The following is a 25,606-nucleotide window of genomic DNA, read 5'->3' as shown; positions in this document are numbered from 1 at the left end:
ACTGAAATCCTGCAAAACACGCAGGATTGCTTGGCATCAGATGGCTCCTGATTCCATATTGTGCTGATTCCATATAGTGCTCTGTATCCATACCCAGGATGCACACTGCATTGGTGTGTTGAGGGACCCTCTGACACGGTAAATGGGGCTTGTGGTGGGGCCATGTGCTCCCCACTGCTCCTGCAAATCAAGGTCTCCACCCCAGGCTGGTTTGTCCAAGAGTCAACCCTTCTTGCTCACAGAGGCGCTTGAAGCTCCTGCAGCAGAAGCTCATGCTTTCCAGGGGAAAAGGTCTTTTAAAACTTCACAAGAAACAAAAAGAAATGTCATTTATGTTACTTTTTAAAATAATATAAGAATCAGTAAGGATTTTGTGCTAGAGGCAAGAAAAATAATGTGGGAGAACCTTTGACCTAGTCAAAGTAATTTCTTAAACTGTCTGACTAACTTGCCATTGCTCTGTGCTTACAAACTTATAGTTCCCCTCTTGAAAAATTGAAATTTCAGGCATGCTGGTCATTAACTATTTTTAGATTATCCCCTGTTCAGGCATAAAAATACAGTGATCACTAAGAATGCTAAAAATTCTAAATAGAAAATTTTAATTGCTGATTTTGAATGGCAGGTTTCTTTCACGCCCTTTGTTCCAGAGAGGGAAGCAGCAGAATTGCATTCAGCAATGCACAACACAAGCCTCTAGTTTGATGAGACCCTTCCACAAAAGGAGAATTGAGAACATTAGACTGGTATGGATGAAAGAAAAACAAGGGAATTCACTGGAGCTAATAATTATGAGGAAATAACCTATGATGCTTACAGTCACTATCTCTAAATGGAATCAGGAATGAACCTGAAGCATAAGACACTTTAAAAGGTAAAAAATTAAATAGCTGTAGGTGGCACATGAGCTTGCAAAAGGCCCTTGCCAAAAGCACTGCAGAGGCCAGATGGTTAGGAGGATTCAGAGCAGGACCAGGCTTTGATACTAAGTAATGGGAACAGCCAAAACTACAGCAGACAGGTTTAAAAATAAACCAAAACAAGGAGGTCATGTTCTCTCATGCACCGTGCCAAAAGTCAGCCACCAGAGAGGCATTTCCGCAGTGGGGAGGGTTAATCTGGGGCTCTGGGGTTTCCAGGGCTTTACTTGGAAAAATGGATGCATTCAAAGGAGCAAAGAAGGTATCAAGGGACCATTTTATGAGATGGTTCCCACATCCACCAGCTCTTCTGAGAGCCACATAGCAGCCATCGTTCCCCACTCATGTGCCTTTGCATGTTCATACTCACCTGACGTGCAAATTAGCTCTGAGAGGGGCCTACAAAATCAGGAACCAGTCCCCAGACCAGCTAAGCTCCCCTTCAATCTCCCTTCTTGGGAACAGTGTTCTGCCAAGATAAGGAAGCTCCCTCACTCCATTTTTCAAGCAGCCCCCTTGGCCAGGCAATCAGAAATAAAAGCTGTCACACACATCTTGGTTTCTTTTCATACTTTGTAAATTTTTTTAATTTTTTATTTTTATTTCCTCCTTTTAAGCATCCCTTTAAGGGTGAAGTGAAATCCAACCATTTACAGAGAAAATGATTTCAGAATGTACATTTGATTTATCCTTACAAAAAGTTCATTATTACTTGCTGTTTATAAATTACAGAGTTGAAAGGAGCTTTGCAGATGCTCTTATTTTTTCTTTTCTTTTTAGTTTTTGGCAAGTCCACGCATTCTTTTTCCAAAGCAGGGTGTCCTGGAGCCCCTCCAGGAGCAGCACCAGCAGTAGGTCCAGGTGGACCCCAGGCTCAGAAGTGCTGCTGGACCACCTCCAGGATGATACTGCATCATCATCCGCACAGGCAGGAAAAAACAGCTGTTTGAATTCTTAGAGTATTTCAGATCCCTTCTTAATCCATTACCTGTAGTGCTCAAAGCTTTAAAATGTCAGTGTATTGCATTAGAAACAGTTCTTTCTCAATGCTGGATCTGAGCCCCTCCTGCCACTCCCTTACCCTCCAGCTCCCCTTCCCTTTCCATAACAGGAGTGAGCTTGTCCAATATCTCAGAAATCAGGGGATTAGGGAGGGTAGGGAGAACACAATGATGGAGGGATACAGGATCCATTCTCCCACTCACTTCCCTCCTTTCTCAGCAAGGTTAGAGGTCAGTGAAGCCAGAACGAGCCATCCCTTCCCTCTCCACCACCAGTGTTCACCAATGGAACCAGGAGCGACCCTGGACAGCGTCTTCACAGTGCAGCGGCATAGCAGCCACAGAGATTGCTGGCAGGAGCTGGGACACAGGGACACAGCCCCAGGGACACTGAGGAGGGGAAGAGACACCATCCCACAAGGAAACAGCAAGTCAGGCAAAAGGGAATGAACACCCATTCTGCTCTGACACTCTCCCTCCATGCCAGCTGTTTCCTTGTTTACCTGTCACAGAGACACAGAGTAGGTTGGCCTGGGCAGCACAACCACAACACCTCAGCAGGACACAGGGATCAGAGAAAGAAACAGCAAGAGTGGGCTTGAGCATGTCATTCTCTGTACCGACCACAGGCACAAAGTCACCGTGTCTTTTCTGTCACTTGGGTGTGCCATTACCCCCAGATGGGCAAATAGGTCTAACCTGCCCTACACTCCCTCTGCTTTAGCAAGCTCACCTGCTGCAGGTGCACCAAAGCCCATGTCCTTTCTTTCCCTTGGGGCAAAAGAGGAAGAGGCATTCTCCAATCCAAAGCCATGCACAGGCACACAATCTCTTTCTAGGTGGGAAGCACAAAGACAGAAACAAGTGCAAGGCTTGAGCGTGCCACACGCTGCTTCACCTATTTCCCGGCCCCACTTTTACCAATTTGAAGGTAAAAAAGGCTTTGGGAATGAAAAGCACAAGGCTGAAAAGGGCTGCAGAAAAAGGCTGGTGATGTATTGCCTCCAAGAGAGACAGCAGGATTCACTGCCCACTGCCCCCATGGGCTGCAACAACCCACAGTCATCAGGCTCTGATAGTCTGATCCCAGCTCCACCTCAGTGCCAGGACAAGGTTCTTGGTCTTTCCCTTCTCAAATCTCAGAACTTGGTTCAGATAAAATGAAGGAGCTTCAGTGCTCACCTCAGAGTACAGCACTGGGAAACAAGGATCTGACACAAACCTGCCTCCTGCTTTGCCTCTCTCACCACCTCACACACACACTTACTTTTGACTTCCCTCTTGTGGCAGCCCACCTGGAGCTGGCTGCAGAGGTCCCAGCAGGCAGCACAGGCAAGGCTGAGCAGAGGGCAAGCCACCACCTTGGAAAATCACCGTGTGAAAGCCAGCTTAGTAGTGACTGTTCCCTCCAGGGACAAGAAGGAAGATTTTTAATGACAAGCACTCTAGCTCCCTAAGGATAATAAACACAGAGTTAGCCAGACAAATTAGACAAACATTGACTGGTTTGGCCTTAAATCAAAAAATGCTTAAACAATTCTTGAGAAAGAGAAACAATAAAGAACGCATTTCATCTGTAAAGCCCCTTCCTCCCACTACAACAGAAGTCTGGTTTCAATTTAATTTCCTAAGAATAAGGAAGTGAGTAAGTCCAGGAGGCAGGCAGGGCAGGAGTTCTGCACAAGAGCCCCAGCATTCCTTTTCCAGCAACATCTTCTTCTCCAGCCCAAGGGAGCAGAAGGGAGCGACAAATCAGAGAGAGAGGAGAAGAATGGTAGAGCAAGTAATGGAGGAGAGAAAGCAACAGGCTGTAGTTCAGGAATGGGAGAAGCAGATACTGCAGCTGTGGGCTTACTAAACTCACAAGAAAACAAGGGCCACACCTCAACACTGAAGACGTGACTGCTGTGCACTAAAATTCCCCAAGGATGGCCGTGCATGGGAAGGGCTGATATCAGAGGAAAGGCGGCTCCCACTGTGGGACATAAGGAGGTGCAGCCCCAGCACACGTGAACTTCAGCTCCTGCTGAAGTGGGGCTCTGGTGCTGCCAAAACACCCATGCAAAGACTGGCTTGTCTTTCTCCTCTGTCTCCAGCAAAGCCTGGCAATGACCTTGTGTTATCATCACTGAGCCAAAGCAAAGCCAAAAGGTCCTAGAGCACACCTCAGGCTCTCTCCTCAGAGTAAAAATGAGAAATGGCTTCTTCCTCCGATACTGTGCTGCTGCTGAATTGCACGCGCTAACACACCTGCTCTCCTCCAGCTGTCCCTGGGGAAAGCATCTTCTCCCCATGCTGCATCCTCAGTGCTGTGGCTTTCATCCTGCTCAATACAGGCTCCTCCTTTCTCAGCTGGGACCCCATTTCTCTACCATCTCTCTATACCTAAGACCTCCACACAGTTGCTCAGCACCAGTGACAGGAGTTCCTCCTGCTACATCAACAAGTCTGGACTTAAAAAAAGCAACAACTTCCTTTTGGGGAAGAAGCATTCTCCTAGCAAAGTTTGTCTGTCTACCCAGTTCCCAAAGGGGCTTCTCTGCCTGTGGGGAAGACACAACAGAACTGAGAACAGTGATTTTAAGGAAACCAAAAGTGATAACAAAAAAGGTTCCTTCAGTTCTTCTAAGGAGGCATTATGGCACACAACATGTGGGAGGAGCTAAGGTGAACTGCATCTCCATTTGATCAGAAAAAGACATTCATCTTCTTTTTATTAGAGTCTCTGACTTAATAGGCAAGCAAGTTGGTTTTGTTGATAATTTTCTCTTCCCTAGAGGGGGGACTAGGAAGGAAAAAAAGAGAGAGACACAGGTAGGAATGAAGCACAAGGGTGGACACATGCTGGGCAACACAGGACCATGGAACTCTGATGGAGTTAGGGCCAATGAAAACCCTCCTGCTTTAGAACAGCTGGCCAGAAGGGCAACACTTCTTTGTGCCAACGCCTTCCTCTTTATCCTCCTCCAGGATTTCTGCTTGGAACATGAGTCAGTCTTTCCACTGCAAGGCTAAGAGAGCAAGTTCATTATGATTTTCACCCTCTGCCCACTACGACCCAGGCTCTGGGCACCCTGTCAAGCCATCTGCTAAGGAAGGGTGGTGGTAAGGGTGGAGACAAGAATCTGCCTCCTCAGTGAGCTGAACAATCCAATACAACAGCAGGCCAGATCCTCACTGCCCATGCCTGAGCAGACACCAGCCCAACCAGCTGCAAGTAGCGCACTCCTAAACCCCTTCTCCTCTCCATGGTCTTGTCTGCATGGCCCAGGCTGCAGATGTGGGCTGCACACGCTCTGGATTGCACTGTGGTCCCCAAACAGCCTCTTGACCCGAGGAAGAATTGGCCCATGGCTTGTTTCTTCACAAGCCCCCTCACACCCTAAGGGCAGACAGATAGACCCGTGCCTTGACAGGCTTTGTTTGTGCACAACAATCGGAATTTTACCCTTCCTCTTCTCCCCTTTATTACCCCATGGTAAGGAGTAGCCAGCACATGTAAGCAGCAGCCCTGCTCCAGGCACAGCCTGTGGGGCTCTAGAGGCAGGCAGAGAGGCATGCAACGGTCCCACAAGTGTAGCACTGCTATGCAGAGCCAATGCTAGCCCTGCTCCTCTCCTATAAATTGCCCAAGAAATCATCCATGCCAACACTGAGATCACAGCTTCTGGATCCCACCATTCCCTGCAAGTACACACAGCCAAGCCCCACTATGTCCTCCTCCCCCCCCCGTACTGGTAATAAACACCCAGGTGCACACCAAACCCATGCATGTGAGCACTCATGCACACAGGCAACCATGCACTTGCAAACATACACTCCCACCATCTGACTGAGTCCCCCACAGCTTATCCCAGCCCCACCAGAAGCATGTACTGCAGGGAAGATACTTTGGCTTCTGTAGGACAAGTCCATGCAGTGTTGTGGGGGCAGGGGGAAAAATGAGTAGAAAAAACCCTCCAACCCAGCTTTCTCCTCTGCTTCCTAGCTATCTGCTCCAGGATTGGTAGAGTACTGGGGCAAGATCCAGCCCAGGACAGAATGCATTAAGCCTGTGCAAGGGGCTGCATCTTGAGAAGGACACCTTGGAAGCAAAGGATTCCCCTTCCCCAAAGTACTCTTTGAATAGAGCAGTATTTAAAAAAAAAAAAAAAAAAAAAAAAAGAAGACACATACTGAGATGCTTTTGCACATTCACTCATCCAAAAAATGCCAGTGACACACATCTGCACACACAACCACTCACAAGAGTTTGTGCCTGCTGACTCACATGCTCGCTAAACGGCCCAGGCTTGCATCTATGCTTGCTCCAATCCACAAAGGATGAGGGTGGATGGGAACAGCTGCCCTCTCTCCCCATGGGATCCTCTCAGCCTCCCCCAGAGGAAAATCTGCCAGCTGGCTGCAGAGAGTCTCTCCAGCCAGCAGGAGAGGCTCAGAAGATGGAAGGAAGTCTTTATGCTACTACAGAGCGGGTCGTCACCATCTCTCTTCCTCCTGTGCAGGTCTCCCTTCACGTGACTGAGGAATTTGGGTTCCCAGGCATCACCCTGGGATGAAGGGAAGAAGAACAGGAAGTGAGGGAGGGCAGAGACCCCACAAAAACAGCACACCCTGCCCATAAACAAAGGAAACAAAAGAAGAAAAGGAACAGACGAAAACACCCGACTCTTTCCCTTTGTTGTGAAGTTCCGATTTCCCACCCGGTGGCCTCACCCAGCACCCTCCGCCTTTCGGTAGGGGTTCTCCAACAAGTAGCGGAACCGCTGGTAGTTCTTGAGCAGGTACTTGGGAGCATACATCTGCTCCTTGGGGTCAGCAGGGGGGTACTCCTGCATTGTACCATCAAACCAGCCACCAGTCCGGATCAGCTCCCGGATATAATTGAGGTCTCGTTTATCCTCGTAGTCACCCCAGCGGGGAAAGTCCCCGTTCTGGGCTGACACCAGTTTGAAGTAGATCCCCTCTGGGGTGAAACACCAGGAGCAGTGCCAGCCAGCAAAGTGGAGGGGGCTGCCCAGCGACCACTGCACCAGGATGTGTCCCGTGCTGTTCTCGTACTGCCGAAACCCAGGCATGGTGTAGTAATCACGGCGTCGCAAACGTATCCCGTCGGTGGCATAGACGGCCTGCAGCATGCCCATGGTGCAGCCCGAGACCACCTCCAAGGTGCCCGGTTGCTTCCAGAAGAAGCCATAGAGCGACTTGCGCATGTGAAAGGCGAAGGGCTCTGTCCAGCCGTTGTAGAGCTTGAGGAAGAGCACGCCATCACGGGCTGGGATCTCATCAGCGTCATCGATGATGAAGACGTCGTCTGGGCGCAGGTTGCGGAGGCGGGAGATGCCGTCCCGGGTGAGGAAGGTGCGCAGGTAATCGTCAGCGATCCAGCCGTCCTGGCGGCCACCGGGCGGGAAGTGGTCCAGGAAAACGTAGAGCACCTTGTGGCGGATGTAGTCAAAGGAGCCGTTGAGGAGCATCTCGCGGAACTTGAGGGGCCGCGGCTCTCCGTAGGCTGTGAAGTTGGACTCGCACACCACAAAAGCATCCACCACGTCTCCCAGCTCATGGAAGCGGACATCCAGCAGGTCGAACTCGTGGTTGACGTTGATGGCATTGATTACCCGCCGGGGGACCTCCCGGGGCACGAGGCGGTCCTTGGTGGGCAGGTTGGAGTACTGGACCACGGTGGGGACCCCACAGCTGGGGCCGTGCCAGCCCGGCAGACACACGCATTCCACCCACTTGCGCCGCTTGGCTCCGCCGGCGCTCAGCGGCTTCCGAGCCGGCCGCCCCGAGGCCGCGCCATCCGCTCGCTCCTCCTGCCGGCCTCCCACGGGTGGCTTCTCCAACACCTTGGTGCCTGGCTTAAAGCAAATGCCACCGGCTTTGGTACGGACAAAGTATTCCGTTGAGTCTTCTGGCAGCACGAACTCAACCTTGTGCAGCTCTTCGCTGGCTCTGCTGGGAGACAGGGGCTGGAGCAAGGGGGAGTGGGAGTACAGCGGTGTGCGCAGGAACTCTGCACCCCCTGGCTCAGGGCTGACCTGAGGCGTGACGGGGGCATTGTTCCAGAAGAAGCTGGAGACGAGGTTGGGACTAAGTGAAGCCAGCTCCCTGGGGAAGGTGACATAGGAAAGGGCCTTGAGGAAGTGCAAGAAGGAGATGAGGCAGAGACCAGCCATGCAGAGAGTCAGAAAGAGTTTATGGCGTCTCATCTTCATCCTGTGGAAGAGCCACGAAAAGGAAAGTCACATTCAATAGTTACTGAGGTGCAGAAAGTTTACCACTGTTAGAAAAACAGGCTGGGGAAGGCAGGAATGCTGGTCCAAATTCAGCACGCATATTTGGCAGAGACTTGACTCCAAGAAGTACACCCCCACCCCCTGCCATCTTCAGCAGGCCTTTTGCTTCAGCTGGGTTACACCAAGCTGAACCTCTGCTAGATCCATCTCATAAATCCACAAAGTCTCATAAAGGTACTGTCAATGGGGTAGAAAGACAGGAAATCCAGAGTAACAGGAATTCATGATCTAGTGAACTCACTGCACTTGGAAGATTTGCCCCTATTCAGGGATTGAAATTAAATGAATGCAAACCTCCTCAGAGGTGCATCACCAGAGGGTTGGGAGAAAATGAAAAGAGCAGGAAGGGTGAGAGAGTTGGGGGGGCATGGTTGAAACATGACCAGTGCAAGAGAGGCAATTTTAAAGGACCGAGATCATTAGTCAGACTGCCAGGGGCAGCCTACACTCTCCAGATCTTTACAATGTTTGTACAACACACACCCTAAAAAACCACCCTTGTTCTTAGGAAATACTACCCAAGTTCACATAGAGGACAGGAAAACAAAAATAAAATTAAGATCCTGTCACATTTACTCTTCTCCCACCTGTGACTCTAAGTCCACTGTATCTCCATATGTTGCATTTTGCTTTTCACTTTCTGTGGAGCAGATGCTGAGGTTTTTCTACATCTGGATCAAGGTGACAAAAATAAATGCCTAGCTGTCTCTGCCGGTAATACTGTGCCATCATGATGGATCCACATCAGGCCAAGAAAAAGCCAGTGGTGCAGAGCCCTGCCCTCCAAGCAACATGAAACATTGCCTTCATCCTCCCCTCCACCACCTCCCCTCCTCCAGCCCAGGCAGGGAACTGACAGCTGCTGTCAGGCAGAGAAGTGACTGAAGACTACAATTCAGAAAAAAGACCGAAAAGAAAGAAAAAAAGAAGAAGAAAAAAACCCAAAACTAATCTGACACAGTGCTTCAGCAAGGAAAGGTGGAAAAGGTGTTCACCACCTGCTGTTTAGGGAAAGGCAAGTTGGGGCAAAAGCGGGCATGGGAGAAAGGTCATCCAAAAGTAGTTTTCAAGGCAGAGGCTGTCCTGGAGCACGACACCCTTCCTGCAGTGACAAACAAAGAGGCAGAGATCCCCACGCATGTGACACCTACCACTTCACTCCCTCCACCTGCTCCATTCTGGTGGCTCTCTCCCTGGTGCAGTCTCCCTTCCAGGGCCAAAGTTCCTGAGAGGCACCAGCACTTATAAAGGTTCCACCTGGCACACAGTGGTGCCAGCAACACCTTCACTGGAGGCAGTCCCTGCTCATGGGGGAGCTGCCCCACACATGGGCAGGTGTGGGGGCAGAGGGAAGAAGAACCCAACCAGCTCCTGCCACTTCAGAGGGTAAAATACAGCAAAGTGTGTTACTGAGTAACTTGAGGAGACTTTAATATTAAAGTGAAAAGCCATAAAGCATTTAGACAGATGGCAACTGCCCAAAGGAAAACGTATCTGGCTTTCCACAGATGGCTCTGACATGGACTTTGGTAGAGGGGCTGTACACCGTTGTACCTTACAGCTCAGCAAAGCCTTTCTGGACTCTTGGCAGTCACATTTTTAGTGGAAGTCACCATCCACTGACATTGTCCCCAGCGCTCAGGTGGCAGGGCAAGCAGTCCCAGATTAAGCTCTGACTGAAGGACTGCAGCCTGAAGCTGGTAGAAAAGTTACAGCATGGCCATGGGAAGGGAAAAATTGAAAGAAAAATAAACAAGGAAAAAGGAAAGAGAGCTCAATTCTATTGGTTAATGTTTAGTAGGGGTTTTGATATACTTTGCCACAACACAAGCCAGCGGCAGGGCAGGGTGCTGGGTCTGGACATCACCTCTGCAGTGGCCCAGCCATTAAGGGGCTGGATACTCTTCTGTTAAAAGCCACCGAAGATAATCTTAGGGCTTGCTGTCGAGCATTCTTCAGGGGGGTAGAACAAGGGGCTGCACAAAACACCATGAGCATTTCTTTCTATCCATGATCATTTTTTTCTTGAGGCTCTGTTAATGTCTTGCAGAAGCAGCAAGATCACTTGTAAAAAAGAGGAATATTCAGTGCATTTTACTTGCACATCACCAGTTTTCAGTCTGTCTTGAAGTGTGGGGAAGAGAAGGGCACAAGGAAGCCAAACCCCCACTAAAGTAGCAGTGACTGGGTGTCAGTAGAAAGTATCCCTTTGGGGACAGTGGGTAAAGGAGTACAGCTTTCTTTCTCCAGTCAGGTGTCCTGTGACTTCTCCAAGGCAATACTTCCAGACATCAGGCTGCTCTCTCAGATGCTGAAACGGGGCAAGATGAACAGCTGACCTGCTCCAATACAACAATCCCAATGACTGCCAGGTAATGCTGGTTTTGCACCAGTTCCTACAGGACACACAAATGCAGGGCAGCCAGCTTCCCCTGGGCTAGCCCAGGGCTGAAGGCAAGTGCTGAAGGAATCACACAAGGCACATCACCTTCTGAGATGGCTGTGATGCTCCGCATGCCACAGTAAATTCCCAAACAAAAAGCCATAACTCTTAACATTCAACAAATTGCTCAGCTTTCTGAGATGTAGCATGCCGTGTCAACATAGCAGGATGCATGGTTTTAGGAAGCAAAGCATATTTTCCTCACTTGCCATTAGCATACATCAGTATCTGTCAGGCTCAGCATGTGGCTCTGCAGCTCTTCAGCCACGGGCACAAGGAGCTCTGGGCAGGGCTGCTCTGCCTGGCCTCCTGCGCCAGGCTGGGGTGCACAGCCCTCCTTGGCTGCTCTGCACAGCCAGCTGGCCCTGCAGTACCCTCTGCTCTTCCCTGCTGACACGGCCCAGGAGGCAATTTTCACTGCTCACTTGGTTTTGTTAGGGAGTGGGAACACAAACCATTTCCTAACCCCTCCTGGAAGAGGGGAAGCAAAGAAGCAAGGTGTGTCCTTTTCAAAATCTCTTCCTTGGGAACCACCTTCATTCTCACATGCCAGGGATTCTTCTGCCAGGGAGTGGAGAACACTCATGCACCCTTGGGTGAGCCAAGACTAAATACCATCAATCATATATCCCTTCCCATATCCTCTGATCAGCCCTGCAGTGAAAGACATGTCTGGTTGCAGCTAGCTGGTGACAAAGACCAGCAAGGGAGGATTCCTCACCCTCCCCATCCAAAACATTTACATGTGGTGGAAATGAGAAAGGAGGTACCAGTCAGGGAGACATCTCAGTTTGTCACAGAGGAGCCCAGCTGCTCCAAGACAAAGCAGCCATCAGAGACCAGGAACACAGAAAACAGCAAGAAGAGGTATTTCCCTTCTGACAATTTTGACTGAGGAAAGAGGGAAAAGTGAACTTGATCTCTGGGACAGTGATCAAGTTGCTGTCAGCAGCAAGAAAAGCTTTAATGTTCGAGTAGAAGAAAAAGCCTGAAGTAGTATGGACAGTCAGCTCCATTAAGACAAAGCTCTTTAGGGAGTGCACAGGTGTAGACTGCTTCAGCAACACACAGTCCTGGAGAGACAAGCTGAAAGCTTCTTCTTGTAAGGGACCCCTTTGATATTTCCTTTCTTGAAGTTTTGTCTCTACCATGCAGGGGAAGTGCTTTCAAAAAAGGAGAAAAGCTAGAAGTTATGCACATGAGTTATCCCCAGGCACCTGTTACCATTTTAGTGACCAGCTGATTTATACCATCCTGAAATAATGTACTTATTTTTCAAGAATCCAGAAAGAAAGATATGCACCGATAAGAGCTGGCAGTTCACCAGCCCCAATGTTCTCTTCTGGAGAACACTGGCAAGAGGCCACACAACAGGCTGCTGGATACAGGCCTGTTACCCCATCTTGTTAGGGCATGGGACTCAAGACTCCTTAGACCTCTCCCATGGTTACAGGGAAAACGAAGGTGTGGAGAACAAGTCAGAGCAGAAGCTTCTGGTTTTCCCCCGATACCATAACGCTCACCTCCTCTGCCTAAAGTTATCCCATAACACCCATGCAGTAACATATTTGCAGATCACTCAGACACTTCAACACAAAGCAGCAATTCAAATTAGAATCACTTTCACATGGCAGATTAAAAACCCAGTATGACTTCCGCCCCCCACTCCACACAGAGGACCCAACTCCCTCTGCTCCAGATAGAGACAAATGGAACAGGCTCCACATTTCTGGAGTACTAGGTTTACCTGCCATCCTCAAGCACAGGAACCAAGCAGGCATCAGAGCCACAGTACCTCTAAACACTCTAAAAATCTCAAGTTACTTTTGTCCTGCAAACATCCACAAAAGGACAAATCATAAAACTTAGTATTTGTCAACAACTAAAACAAGCTCAGGCACAGCAGGACTAGACTTTGCTTAAGGGTAGGAAAAGAAGATTATCCTACATTGCAGGAAAATCTGAGAGAAGCAGGATGTACCAGAAGGTAGCTAGGGCTCAGCATCTCTCATGTGAAGGATGCCACGGTGTTTTCAGGGACTGCAAGCTACAAGGACATCAGCAAGAAGCTCTGGCAGCCACAGCACAAGGTGGTTTCAGTGTAAGCAGGTCCATATCAGCTTCCCTGCAAGTTCCAAGGACAGAATAAAACATTCTTCTGTGTCCTTCATCAAAAGCTGCTGCCCACAGCACAAATGCAAAACAGCAATACCTCACACTCCGTGTTTCCTTTGCAGCCCCAAGGCAACTGACCACAAGGTGCCACTGACTTGGTGCCAGCCCAAACAGCTGGATGGAGCCATCCAGCACGGGCACTCTCCAAGCACGGTCAGGCAGAGGGACAGCAAGGCTCTGTCCCAAGCACGTTCCCTCCATTTCTGCAGGCAGGTAAGAAGACTGGTAAGGTAACCACCCAAAAGTGTGCCACCATGACTGCCATCTGCCCCACAGGGCTGCCATCCGCCCACCACTAATACGTCTTGTCAAGTCAGAAAGAAAACCAGACTGAGGAAAAAAGATAGCTGAAGGGTTAATCTACACAAAAATAAGGTTTGAGGTTGGCCAGGGAAGGGTGACAGCACAGCACAAAGAAAGGCATTGCCTTCCCCTTCCCAGGGAGGATAGGTACACAATGTCAACCACAAGCCTCCAGACTGTGCACAAGACCTTGCTAAGTTTCAACAGACCTGCAGCATCTACAGCCAAAAAACAAACAAACCAAGTCTCTTTTATGCATTCCTCTAGGAGATCCAAGTTCTCCACACCAGCAGCTACTACCTGCTGCACACAGAAACTAAGATGGATGCAACACAAAGCCTCCAGCTTTTTACATGCTGTATCTGCTCACCTCTTCACCTCTGCAAGCACAGTATGTTCAGAATCCACACTTCCCATGGACCTTCAACCGTTCCCTCAAGTGTCTTGTCCTGCTCATCGTGGACTAAACCTTGGTTATTTCAGATGCTACACCTCTAGTCATAGCAAGAGAGCTGCACACTGTGGGACAAAGCAGCTCAACCCTCCACACAGAACACATGGGACCTGGAGATAAAGTGGTCTTTGTTGACAGGATTTTGTCCCAAGACTGATCTTCCAGAAGTCAGCTGAACAGACCAACATTTGAACACCTTCAGAGTCCAGCATAACCCTCCACTCAAACAGACTGTTCTTACTGTAGCTACCATATTACTAATAGCAGCATAATGATATAATTCTCCAACCCCCAATTTAAAAGAAGGGCTCCCTTGTAGCTAATCTTCTCTCTCCAGCTAAATCCAGTCTCACCATAGGAATTTCCACCACTTCAGAGATGCTTCTGCACACCCTAATCCTTCAGAGGTTCGCAGAAGCTGCACCTTCAATTTCCTACCGTCACTAGTCTGAGTCCTCTTTCCGCTATGGGAGAAGCGGCACCTCTCTCCCTCACTTCTGCCTGATATCCTGGCAGGACTCGTCCTCAGCCCTGCTTATTGCCTCCTCAAAACATCTGCTTCCACGAGGTCTGCAGGGATGGCCCTGGAGCTCATGTCACCTCTTGGCTCCAAGGCTGGGCCTCTCTGCACATCAGAGGGCGAGCTGAGGCGCTGCTCACTGCACTCCCCCAGGATGCCAGGCCCTTCTCCCAGACAAACACGGAACCGCTGCTGCTCACTGCTCCAGCTGCACAGCAGTCACTGCAAAACACAGCTGGTTAGGTCTTCTGGTGTCTTACAGGGAAGGGATACTCCATCATGAGGAGCAGGAAAGGGAAAAGGGACAACGCTACACAAAAAAGCAACTTATGTCTTCACACAGACCATGGGGTAATCAAACAAGTAGGCAAGATGTCCCTTGGTGCCTTGCAAAAATGGACAGGTCAAAACCAAATAAAGCTTGCAGAGACTTCAAGTGAGGCACGTGACAACACAGGCTGTTGTGTCAGAGGTTCTCCCTCCTCACTCACCACCATCACAGCTTACCCATCCCTCAGTTGTCAGTGGTATGAATTCAAGTTGTCAATCACATGAAAGTCTGCTGTTACAGCCATATCAGCAGCAGATCTAACTGGGTTAAAAATAAACTTGAAGAAAACGCCTAGGCATGGAAACAAGCAGATGACCAGCAGAAACTTTCTAAATTATTTCACCAGTTCACTTCTGATCAAAACACATAGATGTAGATACAGCCTCAGAAACTCAAAGTTACAGAACTGTAGGATCTGTTCATCTAACCAAATCTCCAACAAGGCCCCCATTCAACCACCATGAGCTCACTAATTCTTCCCAGAAGCATCAGAGAAGGAGCACATCTCGAGGAAGGAAGTGGAAGAACCAGCAGCAGGAGGCAACTGCTTTCAATGCAGATCCTGGCAGGCACCCCATGCAGGTCAAGCAAGTGGAGTACAAGCCACAAATCCTGAGAATAGCTGCAAGATGAACAGTCCAGATTACCCTCAGACCTGCGGGTCCATGGGTGAAGAGCACGGGGCAGGCGCGCCAGATCAGGCACACAAACCCTGTGCAAAGGAAAGCAGGGACTGTGTGACAGCCCAAGCAACAGGGAGATGCAGGTTGAAGAGCCCAGAGGAAGGTGAAGTGCGTGCCCTGTGAGCCCAGAGCAAGGCACTTAAAAGAGAAAAGAGGCAAGAAACACTTGATGCCATGGTGATGGGTGAAGCGCACAGACCCACGCAGGCAGGAGAAACCACGTTAACTCCAGCTATTTTTGAAGCGGGTGGCAGTTGTTTGTGCATCCCCAGGATAAAGGGTCTCCAAGATGGATCAAGGAGCAGAATAATTAAACCCCAGGAAGACAATAAATAAAGAGAAGCCATGGAATAGCAGCAAGATCCTAGCGGCCAGGAGAAGAGCTGGCCCTCCATCCCCACCCTCTTTCCTCCCCCATCCATCACCAACTACTCGGGGTTTGGCAGTGTGCTCACTTTCCCACAGTAGCCGATCTATTACTGTTTGGAAGAGCCTCTTCCTTCCCCTCCTCCCCTCCTTTTCAGGCCACAGGGGTCCTGCTTGGCAGCCCCGGGATCCCCTCCACTCTGAATGTCTGGTGACCGGCCAATCCCATGCAAAGAGCATTAACCCCTCTACACCAGGAACAAACGCAGAAACCTGACTCCCTGCAGAGAGGTTTCTCTAGGATGTCTCTTCCTCCTTCTCTCCTCCCCTTCCCCAACCCCCGCTGCTCACTCTGTCGCCTTTCCCCCCACCCCCCTTTCCTTTCATTTCTCAAAAACTAACTCCAGCCCAGGGAGTGTCACATCTTCCCGAGAATGTTACACAAGCCCATGGGAATTTTTCTTGGACCACGAACAGACCCTTATTTATTTGTCTCTTCTGCCTTTGTTCTTAATTTCCTCTTTCAAGACTTAGGCAAGACCTCGACACAGTGCTGCCTGGATCCCCCGCTGCCACTTCACTTTGTTATTATTTTCGGACAGAAAGGGCTGATAGGCAGAGAGCTCTTCAGTGCCTTGCCCCGAGGCAGGAATAAGTCAGCCCAGACTCCCACCTCTGGGGTGGACAAAGGGCATGAGCTCAGGGGCTCTGGCTTGCAGAGACAACCTCCTGCTTATGTTATCCTTCTGATTGCAGCATTGCAGCCCCTTGGATTTAATCCCCACGAATCAATTCTGCAGTCACAGCTCTATGCCGATAACAGGCACATGGTACCACGGAAAGGGGCAGTTTCCCAGAATGAAATCAAAAGCTTCCTAATGCACTTAACTCAGGGTCACATAAATCTCTCTTCTGCCTCCCACAGACAACTGGACCTTGTTCACAGGCATTGCAGCAGGCCTGGGTCTCAACAATATGTTTATTACTTCTGCACAAACATTCCCTTTCACTAAGCAAAGCAGTACCCTGATCTCCAGATTAATCCAAGCAGAAAGAACTAGGAGCAGGTCTACAGGGAAATAAAGTTTGTCTTCATCAGCAAAATCAAATGCCATCCTGGACATCACACAGATTTGGGGATTACTTGTCTTCACACTCTTCCTTTAGGTTGCCTTATTTCTTGAGAAGAATGAGGAAGAATTTTGTGTTTAGCCAGATGGTGATGCCCCTGACAAGAGGTAAAACCATCTGATGAAAGAATGGGTTCTTTTCAGGCTGATGAGTCCAAGAACCAGGCCAGGGCAAGACAGGACAGCACAGCTTGTCCAGGGAACATACAGTGATTATCTGTCCAACTTTGCCCCAAACACAAAAGCCACAAGTGAACACCATGCAAATAAAATCAGGGAAGCTGAGCATTTCTGCTCAACTGCACAACAGACAGAGCAGTTTACTACCACAATCACTTGATTACAGTTTCTTTCTTTCTCCACCCTCAGCCCTCTTCCTCCCCTTTCAGGTCTTCGGTAACACAAACATTTATATTGAACTGTGTTTCTGAGAAGTCAGCTGCCACAAACAGGTCAAAAAGGAAGGAAAGGAGAAAGACAGAATTTATGTGTAAGCACATTATGAAAATCGGTTATGAACAAGGAGGACGTGTCGTGCAGGAGGGGAGTTGTGGTCATGTTGAAGTCAACAGGACAAGCAGGGCAGAAGCAGGACAGCCCACCTGTGTGGTGCAGCACCCTGCCACACTGAGTCAGAGGGACCAAGGGCATTAACCTCATACCTAGTTGGGCTACCCAGCTCGTCTTCATGATGTTCCACTGCTGCAAGAGCCTGTAACAAACTGCCCCAGTCAGCTTCTCTTCGGGGTTTAATCACTGAGAAGTGATGGGAATTTCAGCTGCATGTTTTGCTATTCAACCACCTGGTCCACCCAGTGCTCAGGTCCTGATGATCTTGTGCAAAGTCCAATGGACTGTGTCATGACAAATCTAGAAAACACTTTGGCAAGACAAGATGGGCCTTTGAAAGAAGAAAAATGCTTTCAAGCATCTAAATATTTTAGGGAACAGTCCAGAAGATTCCAGCACTGTAATTGAGTGAGGGACCAAATCCAAGCACCAGATTCCAGCCTGACACAGTCTCTTTACTGGAAAGACAAGGCTCTGAACTCAGGAACCTCTCACACAATCCCAAGCCACAGAGATGCACAGCAGTATCACACACCTGAGAAATACAGAAACTAGAACTGCATTTTCAGGGCTGCACAGGGCTGCAAACAAACACAGGCAAAAAGGAAGCCCACAGCACTTCCTCATCACTAAGTGATAGACTCTGGATGCCTGACAAACTCCCCTTCCCTCCCCCCCAAGTGCTCAGGGGAAGCGAGAAGACTCTGTTCCAGAGCACAACTGCACTATAAATAATTCAAGAGACTGCTAAATTATGCAAAAGCAATCCCATCGTACCCCCGGCCAAGCTGAATGCAGGTGTGGTCAACCCTTCCTCCAGAAGTTGCTGCTAGATAGGGATTCTGAGGCCACAGAGGCTTTGTGCCAGTAGCACATATCTGAGAGCACGCCGGCCACTTGCTCACAGCCAGGCCTGCACCAAGCAACGGCATGAGCGGAGGTATTTGGGGACACAGGGCTGATGGGGAAACAGCAGCTCCTTTAATCCACCTCTTCTCCAGAGACCTCACATGGCCCCAGGAGCAAGTGTAGAAAATTGTGTCCCCTTCAAGCAAGGCTGCTCAGTAGGTCTTGCCTCCATGGATCGGATTAGCTGGCAAAAGCTGCAGCTGGACAGCATTGGCATGGTGAGCCAGGGAAGAAAGGACTGCTGGGGCAGGTGGGAAGGAGAAAAGGGAACAAAAAAAAAAAAAGAACCCTCTGGAGTGGTAAAGAAAGAAGAGTTTTGCTAACACAAATAACATACAAGGAAGCTGAGCTGAAAGCAGAGAGAAATACGGTCAGTTCTGCTGCCCCGATCTTCTGCCTTCGGGAGATCCTGCTTCCTTGGATATCAAGGCTTCCCAAGTTTCCCTTGGAAATGGGGTCATTAAGCAACAGAGTGCAGCTCACACTGATCACTCCAGGGCACTGTTCTCCTCATTTACCCTGCCCTCTGCTCTGCCTGAGAGCCAGCCCTCATGCCACAAGCTCCACAAAAACACAACTTCCTCACACACAGTGAGCACCATGCACTCTCAGCCCCTACAGCCAAATCCTTCTTCCAAAACCCTACCTTTCCTAGCTGCTGCAGCCTCCAAGATCTGTCCGTGCTCAGCCTGCACAGGCCTCCATCCTCCTCCTTTTCCCTGCTGCCCAGCTAGAAGGGTCTGTGTTAGAGGAAGGAAGAACTGAAAGCACTACCGTAGCCCTTTCTTCAGCCTCAGCACAGCCAGCTTAAAATCTCACGGCTCTAGCCTACCTTCCCCTTCTTAAAGGGCTCAGCATCTAGGAGAGAGACTCCCTTTCAGGACTCTTTGTCGTGCTGTCTGCCTGGCTGTCTGTCCAGGTCCACATCCGCACGCCGAGCCCGGGGATACCTGTGCTTAGCTCCCAGGTGTCACAGCTGCGAGCTGCTGTGCAGCGGGGCTGATTTGCATCAGTGCCTCAGCTGTGCTCCAAACCCGCCTGCCGCAGCTTCGCCCTCATGCAGGAGACATGCAGCAACATCCCAAGATAAAAATTACCCCCAAGCCTCGAAGAGAGCATGGAGTTTGAGTCTGCCTGCTAACCCCAGCCCAACCTGTATAGATTTACACACCGAGGGGAGAAGGACTCTGAGGGAAAAGCAGCAGGGAGCTGGGATTATAGATTAGGCAGCAGATGAAGAAGGAGGTGATATCTGTGGTGAAAAGGGCTGCAGAACCCAAGTGATGACCAGAAAGTTATGGATAACCTCTGGCTCAGCACCCCAACCAGCTGTTCCCCAGGATTTCCAAGACAGTCAGCAGCAAAGCAAGTACAGGGAGCGTGGCACTTTGGTTGCTGCTCTCCTGACAAGCCCCTGCATTTGCCACCGGGCACAGCACAGCCTTGCTCCATGCCTCAGTTTCCCTGTGTGGGAAATACGAGAGACCTTTCTACTCTGGGTAAGGGCTTACCTAATTAAAAGAAGCTTAATGGATTGCTTCAAGGTCCTCGGAGAGAAATTCTGTCAAAATGCAAGACAGAGATGATCCTCAGAAAGAAGAGAAGCCCCTTCTGCTTCTTTCTCTCTTCTGGTCAGCCACATCCACCTCTCCTCTTGCTTGCGGTTTGAGCATTACAAGCTGAAAACAACTTCTGGCAATGCTCAGTGTGGTCATACCCCGCAGCCATGGCCGATGTTTTGGAAAAAGCCTATTTAGATACAGACCTGGGCACTCCCCTTGGTGGGGAAACAAGGAACCTTAACTGAGGTCATCAAGCTGCCTGTTCAGCTAGGGGGGTTATCTCGGTACAAAAGGCCAAGGCCTCTACAGCGAGCAGCTCACATAACTCTTGCTGTCCTAAAACAGGTAATAATCGCTTCCAAACCCAGCTCTAGAACAAGCCCTTGCCATTCCTAAGGCAGCCAGCTCCCTTCAGCCTGCCTGATGAAACCTTGAAGCGCAGTGCTGCACTCCCTTCCACCTATCAGCAATACTGAGCAGTTTCTGAGCACAAAAATACACTCACCATGCTACAGGTGTTCAGAGGTCTGAAGAGCAGGAGGTACCTGCTGTACTTCGGGAAGAGCTTCGGGAAGTAAAGGGTCCCCATGCCAAGGAACACAAAGAAGTGCGAAAAAAGGTAAACAAATCATGTTTCTGCCTTCCTCAGATACGCAGCTGGAGTTTTTTCCACAGGGATGCAGACATAGAGTGCTTTTGTAAATCCTACTCCACTACTCCAGCACACCACATTTCTCTTTACCTTCCCCTGGAGAAGGGGGAACTCACCAGCTCTGTGACAGCAACTCTGCCCTGGTCCCCCAGCACAAGCAGCTGGTCCTGGCACCCCACCCAGCACTGCTGCTGTGGCACAGCCCAGTTCCTGCCAGAAACTCCCCTAATGCTATCAAAGCACCCCAAACCCAACCCAAAACTGCCCACAGTGCCAGGTTTGACCTCTCCATGCAGCTCTGTCATGGCTCCTGAGGGCCAGCCTGCATCACTGACTCGACAGCATGGTTCACATGTGCGCTGCAGATATGTCACCACCTTTCCAAGCACAGCCAGGATTGGGAACAGCAGGCATTATTAAGACTCTCCCCACATCCCCCTAGATGGCACTGCCCCACATGCCTACCTTCCCCAGATTTCAGATCCCACTGTAATGTTTCATTGTAGTGTCCTGATGGCATTTTGTGCTAGTGAAGTTCAGCCTGACCTTTTGTGCAGAACTGATGGGTGACAGTAGCAGAAAACACGTGGGCACAACTACCCACACTTTTCTGCTTCTGTAGTCAGGGCTGGTAACATGAACCAGCCCTTTGAGGCACCTCCACTTGACCTAAAGTCATGAAGACATCTCTTGTGCCAGTCAGTACGCCCTCCTCTCTGCCAGAGTTACTGACAGCTGTACCAGTCTTCGTTAGCACCACCTCCTCCAGCTACATCCCACTGATTGGGTCACAGACTCCAACAATGTACAAAGGGCTCATTTTAGAGCAACTAACCCCACCTAAAGTCTCATCGGCCGTTAGGAATGAATGCTGGCCCAGCTTGCCCCATCTATCCATCAGCAAACTCTCCCACTTCCTTCCTCCACCTTTATGATGAAGCACAAAGGCTGGGGGGTGTAAGGGTGTCAATTTGTGATAGCAGGTGCACCTTAAATATGCTGTTCTCAAGAGAGGAGGACGCTCAGACACAGCAAGCTGAAAACTCAGCTATAAACCCTTCCATGAGACAGAGTTTATCTCTGCTTGCTGACAGGTCAAAGCAAGGAAGGGACAGAGAGGAACTTGTCTAGCCTAAGGTGCCCTTCACATACTGAACATGCACAACAACATCTATGTGCTCTGCCCTGAACAATTGCCATACCCATGACTCCTTACATGCTCTACCTTCATTGCAGCCATAAAAATCAGTGAAAGTGCCTGTGTTCCATGGTAAGTGCATCCAGCAGGACCCGTGTGCATTGCTACACACACCCAGCAAACAGCCACCCACGTTTGTCACACCAGCATCCCTCAAAGGCATGCAGTAAGCATGTTACACCAATCTGGCAGGCCCCAGTGTCACACTGCACTTAGCCAGATGTGCGTGGGAGAAGGAGGAGAAAGGTAAACACAAGGCACACAGGAAGCCCACAAGCACACAAACCTCACAGGTACACTCCTCAGACAAACACACCGAGTGTCTGTGCCTGCCATGTGCCTGGCCAAGGCTCAAGAGGCTCTGTGCTCACCATGCAGCCCCAGCAAGCCTTCAGACCAGCTATCTCTGTGTCACATTGGGCACAAGTGGGCCAGGTAAGCTCCCAGCTGTGAGCATCTACTGAAGCTAACTAGATTCCTGCAAATACACTATTTCCCACCTGCTCTTCTTGACCTCCTTGCTAAGACAATCCCTGCTTGCCACAAAGGCAACTTTTTTCCAATCTTACCAGCATTTTCAGGGAGGGAGGAAAGCTGGCAGGCAACTCAGCCACCAAAACCACTTTGGAAACAAGAGTGTGGAGAGCATTTCCCATGGAGGTGAGCCACAGCAGCACCTAGGACCAAAAGTATACTAGACAAAAAGCAGCAGTCTGCCACCAAATTAGGAACTGGGCAAGAAAACACACCTGCAGCTAGCCTGAATCCCTCCCCTCTCCTAAGGATATAATTGCCATATCCAGGGCATTAATAAACAAGCTATGCAGGTATAACTGAGTCCTCCAGGGAGAAATGCTACACCTTGCAGTGGATTTCTTACCCCTACTGCGAAATCACCTGAGAGCATAGAGAAGCTGTAAATCTTTGAGGGACTTTTACGACCCGCAGTAGAGGAGCCACAGCTTCACTCCTCTTCTGCAGTTTGCAATGGCTTTCATTCATTGCTTGCTTTATAGTTGCTACAGGCAGGCTGGAGAATCCCTCCCCAGGAATAGCTCAAAGGACTGCTCTTCTCCAGCTCTAGCTTGGAGGACACATTCCCAGCACTTGTACAGGTGCTAGAGCTGTGTTTAGGGGCCTTTAGAAACTGGAGGTTTGCTGGAGTGTAGGGACACCCATAGTCCTTCCCCCCCTCAGAGATGTCTCTCCATTGCCTGAGGGTCAAGCAATGAATGGTAGATCCTTCTTGATTTCTGCCCTTCTCTGAGAAGTTGGCAGCAGCCAGGCTGCAGCAACAGGAACTTGCAAATGCTTCCTAAATCACAGGTGCCAGCTGGACTTAAACAGCACTGCTGCAGGAAGGACCCACAGAGCACAAGAGACACCCTTTGGGGAAGGAACTTGAAAAGCTCCTGCTGACTCACACCCTGCCAAGGTGAGGGATACAGGGGCAAGAGTATGCAGGAATTTGAAATTCAGTTTGCACAGGCTTGGGGGGTCCTGGTGACTCAAGTCATATTTGTTTGCAGGGGCACCACCGAGTGTTTTCACAGGCTTGAACTTCCCACTCAAGAAGAGAGATTTGGAATTTACTGGAGGGTTGTTCTATAGGAGGAGAGGTACTCAGCACCCACACTATGCTCTGGAGACAGGGCAGGCACGCTCCTGACCCGACGTTCTGTCCTAGGGTGCAAAGGAGAAATGCAAGACCCCAGCATCATTTCTGGGAAATAGGCGGGGTTCCGGTGCGACCCAGGCGCGGCTGGAGGAAACACAGCATGTGGAAATCCCCGAAGGAAAACCACGAGCTGAGGCACCGAGAGAAGCCTCTCTCCATCCCGCGCCACGCTCCCTCCCTTACCGAGCTGCCTGAGGAACTCCAGAGCTGCAGCAGATGCCGTGTTCCCCACCAACCTTGTCACGCTCGCCCAGGGAGCAAAACTCTCGCAACGACTGAGGTACACCAGCCTGTGTCACTCCGGTAGGACACACAGCTATTCCCACAAACAACCCGAGAGCCCCGCACGAGCGGAGAGAACTTGGGTGCCCGCGTCCCACTGCGGCCAGCCCCGAACAGGGGAGCTGCCGCCATCTGACATGGAGACAGAGCAGGGCACGGGGGACGTTTGACGATACACATTTATTTGTATGGATGTTTTCCCTCCCACGCACGCACTCCTGTTACTCCTTCTCGCTTGCTGCAGGCTTGGCACGCATCCCCAGCCCGTGCCCTCCTCGCAAGCCGAGCCCGGGCAGCAGATGGGCCTTCGCTGCAGTGCCCCGGCCGGAGGGAGGGTGCCTCCATCCCCGGCGAGCCCTCCGCTGCGGGCAGGGGGCTGGCAGCATCACCTCCCTCCTCCCCACAGCCGATGCTCCCTAGCAGGGGATGCCGGGATTATGGGGGGGTGGGGAGGAGGGGAGGGGGGGAAGAGAATAAAAAAATAGCACTAATATAAATAAATAAGGAGCGCGAAGGTGGGGGCTCGGTGGGGGAAGCCTCTCGGCAGCGCTCGCAGGGGATGACGCCGCACCCCCGGGCCGAGGCACAACTTGCAGGTGGCGACAGCGGCGGGGGGGACGGACCGATGAGGGTCCCGCCGCCGCTGCCCGCAGCCCCGGGGCGGCTCCCCCGGGGCGCGCTCTGCCCGCCGCCCCAGCCCCGCTGCCCGCTCGCTCGCTCACTCACCCCCGGCCGGCGCAGTGTCGGTGCCCGCCGGGCCCCCGGCGGGGCGAGGCTGCCGCTCGCCCCCAGCCCGCCCGCCGCCCCCCGGCATGGCTCGGCGCCGGCCGCGGCGAGGCGAGGCGAGGCGAGAGGCGAGCCCGGAGCCCGCAGCCCCCCGCCGCCTTCCTCCGCCTTCTCCTTCTCCGCCGCGCAGCGGCCCGGCACCTCCTCCCGGCCGCGGGAAAGGATGCGCTGCGCTGCGGAGCCGCGGCGAGCCGAGCCCCGCCGGCAGCAGCGGGCAGGGCTGCAGCAGCCCCTTTTGTGCCGCCCTCACCGCCTGTCTCCTCCCTCGGCGCGCCCGCCCGCCCCCCCGGGCCGCCGCCGCGGGCCGCCCGCCCCCCGGGGCACGGCCCGGCCGCCCCCCGCCCCCCGCACAAAGGAGCCCCGCGGATGGGGCCGGCGGGTGCGGGGGCGGTAATCGAGCGGGCTGCGGGAGCGAGTGCCGGGCCAGGCGGTGCCCCCGAGGATGCCGCGGGGCCGAGGCAGAGCCGCCGTGCCGCCCGCAGCCCCGCGGCAGAGCCGCCCCCTCAGCATCGCTCCCGCACCCCGGGGGGCCGGCGAGGGCGGGAGCGCTCGCTGCTTGGCGGGAGGGAGGCGAGGCGAGGTGGGGATGCGGGAGCTGCCTTGCCCAGCGACATCAGGAAGTTTTGCTGCGGTGCCAGAAATAGAACCTGCGTCTGCTGACTCCCGGTCGTGCACCCTAACCGCAGAAGCTATCTTTTCTCAATTCAACTTTTCTTTGCCTTCTTCCACGTAGGGCCCATCTCTTCAAAGGAAAACAAAGCCAAGCCAAACCATAATATCACCAACCCCCTCTCCCCTGACTGAGTGGCACCGCAACAAACGTGCTGAAACTCAACCATGGGACCTCACTCTTTGCGGCCAAGAGCGAGGAAAAGGTCAAAGGAAGCAGAATTAGAGTACACACTTCCTCGACATTTCATGTGAATTTGGAAAAGCAGCACATTACAAACAAGCCTCGGTGCCAACACCTCTCCAACTTGCCATTTATCGTATGGGCACACTGGGCAGCTCGCTGGGGAGAAGGTGAGAAGTGGCTCTGTCAAATTGCCACCGCCTTTTCTGAGCACTTGTGGCACAAAAGTCTGCCCTGTGTTCTGATCTGCTGCCTGGCCAGCACCAGAGAGGGCTTCCATGGGAAAGGGTCACCCTAATTTTGAGTTTTAAGGGGCTAAGATAGAGGACGTGTCAGAGCTTAGGCAGACGCAGCATAACTGAAGGGGAATTTTCCCCGATGCAAACTCAGCTAGAAGGATGAGTAAAGACAGCCAGAGGTCAGCTGGATTCAGAAGTGCCTCTAGAGTATTGTAGAAGTATTGAGGGGAAGGAATGAGGACATAGGAG

General features: G+C 51.2%; 1 protein-coding gene and 1 long non-coding RNA gene across 4 annotated transcripts in view; one reads left to right on the top strand and one right to left on the bottom strand.

Annotated features, from left to right (window-relative positions):
• Positions 1-1,479: 1,479 nt before the first annotated feature.
• Positions 1,480-24,487, bottom strand: MGAT3 (beta-1,4-mannosyl-glycoprotein 4-beta-N-acetylglucosaminyltransferase). 2 transcript variants are annotated; one of them, XM_059846471.1, is made up of 2 exons: positions 24,206-24,487; positions 1,480-8,143 (listed from the first exon to the last, which is right to left on the bottom strand). In XM_059846471.1, the coding sequence occupies exon 2, from the start codon at positions 8,140-8,142 to the stop codon at positions 6,634-6,636; it is 1,509 nt and encodes a 502-aa protein (XP_059702454.1). In that variant the 5' UTR covers position 8,143; positions 24,206-24,487; the 3' UTR covers positions 1,480-6,633. The 2 variants fall into 2 exon arrangements, with proteins under 2 accessions (XP_059702454.1, XP_059702455.1); XM_059846472.1 differs by lacking the exon at positions 24,206-24,487 and adding an exon at positions 18,754-22,342.
• Positions 22,865-25,606, top strand: part of LOC132327346 (uncharacterized) — a 20,346-nt gene continuing 17,604 nt past the window's right edge. Inside the window, exons 1-3 of one of the 2 annotated variants that reach the window (XR_009486520.1) lie at positions 22,865-22,954; positions 23,049-23,138; positions 23,207-23,477. This is a non-coding gene — a long non-coding RNA (uncharacterized LOC132327346). Of the gene's footprint in view, positions 22,955-23,048; positions 23,478-25,606 lie in introns of both variants that reach the window. The other variant, XR_009486519.1, reaches the window with a different exon arrangement.

Source organism: Haemorhous mexicanus, chromosome 5, assembly GCF_027477595.1.
Source record: "Haemorhous mexicanus isolate bHaeMex1 chromosome 5, bHaeMex1.pri, whole genome shotgun sequence".
In the NCBI taxonomy this organism is placed as follows: Eukaryota; Metazoa; Chordata; class Aves; order Passeriformes; family Fringillidae; genus Haemorhous; species Haemorhous mexicanus.
Note: the sequence above shows the minus strand (reverse complement) of the source record. Positions and strands in the feature narration are given on the sequence as shown.

What these genes read in the sequence shown, in the direction of transcription:
- MGAT3 (XM_059846471.1), bottom strand. Translation starts at nt 8,142, where the DNA reads ATGAAGATGAGACGCCATAAACTCTTTCTGACTCTCTGCATGGCTGGT.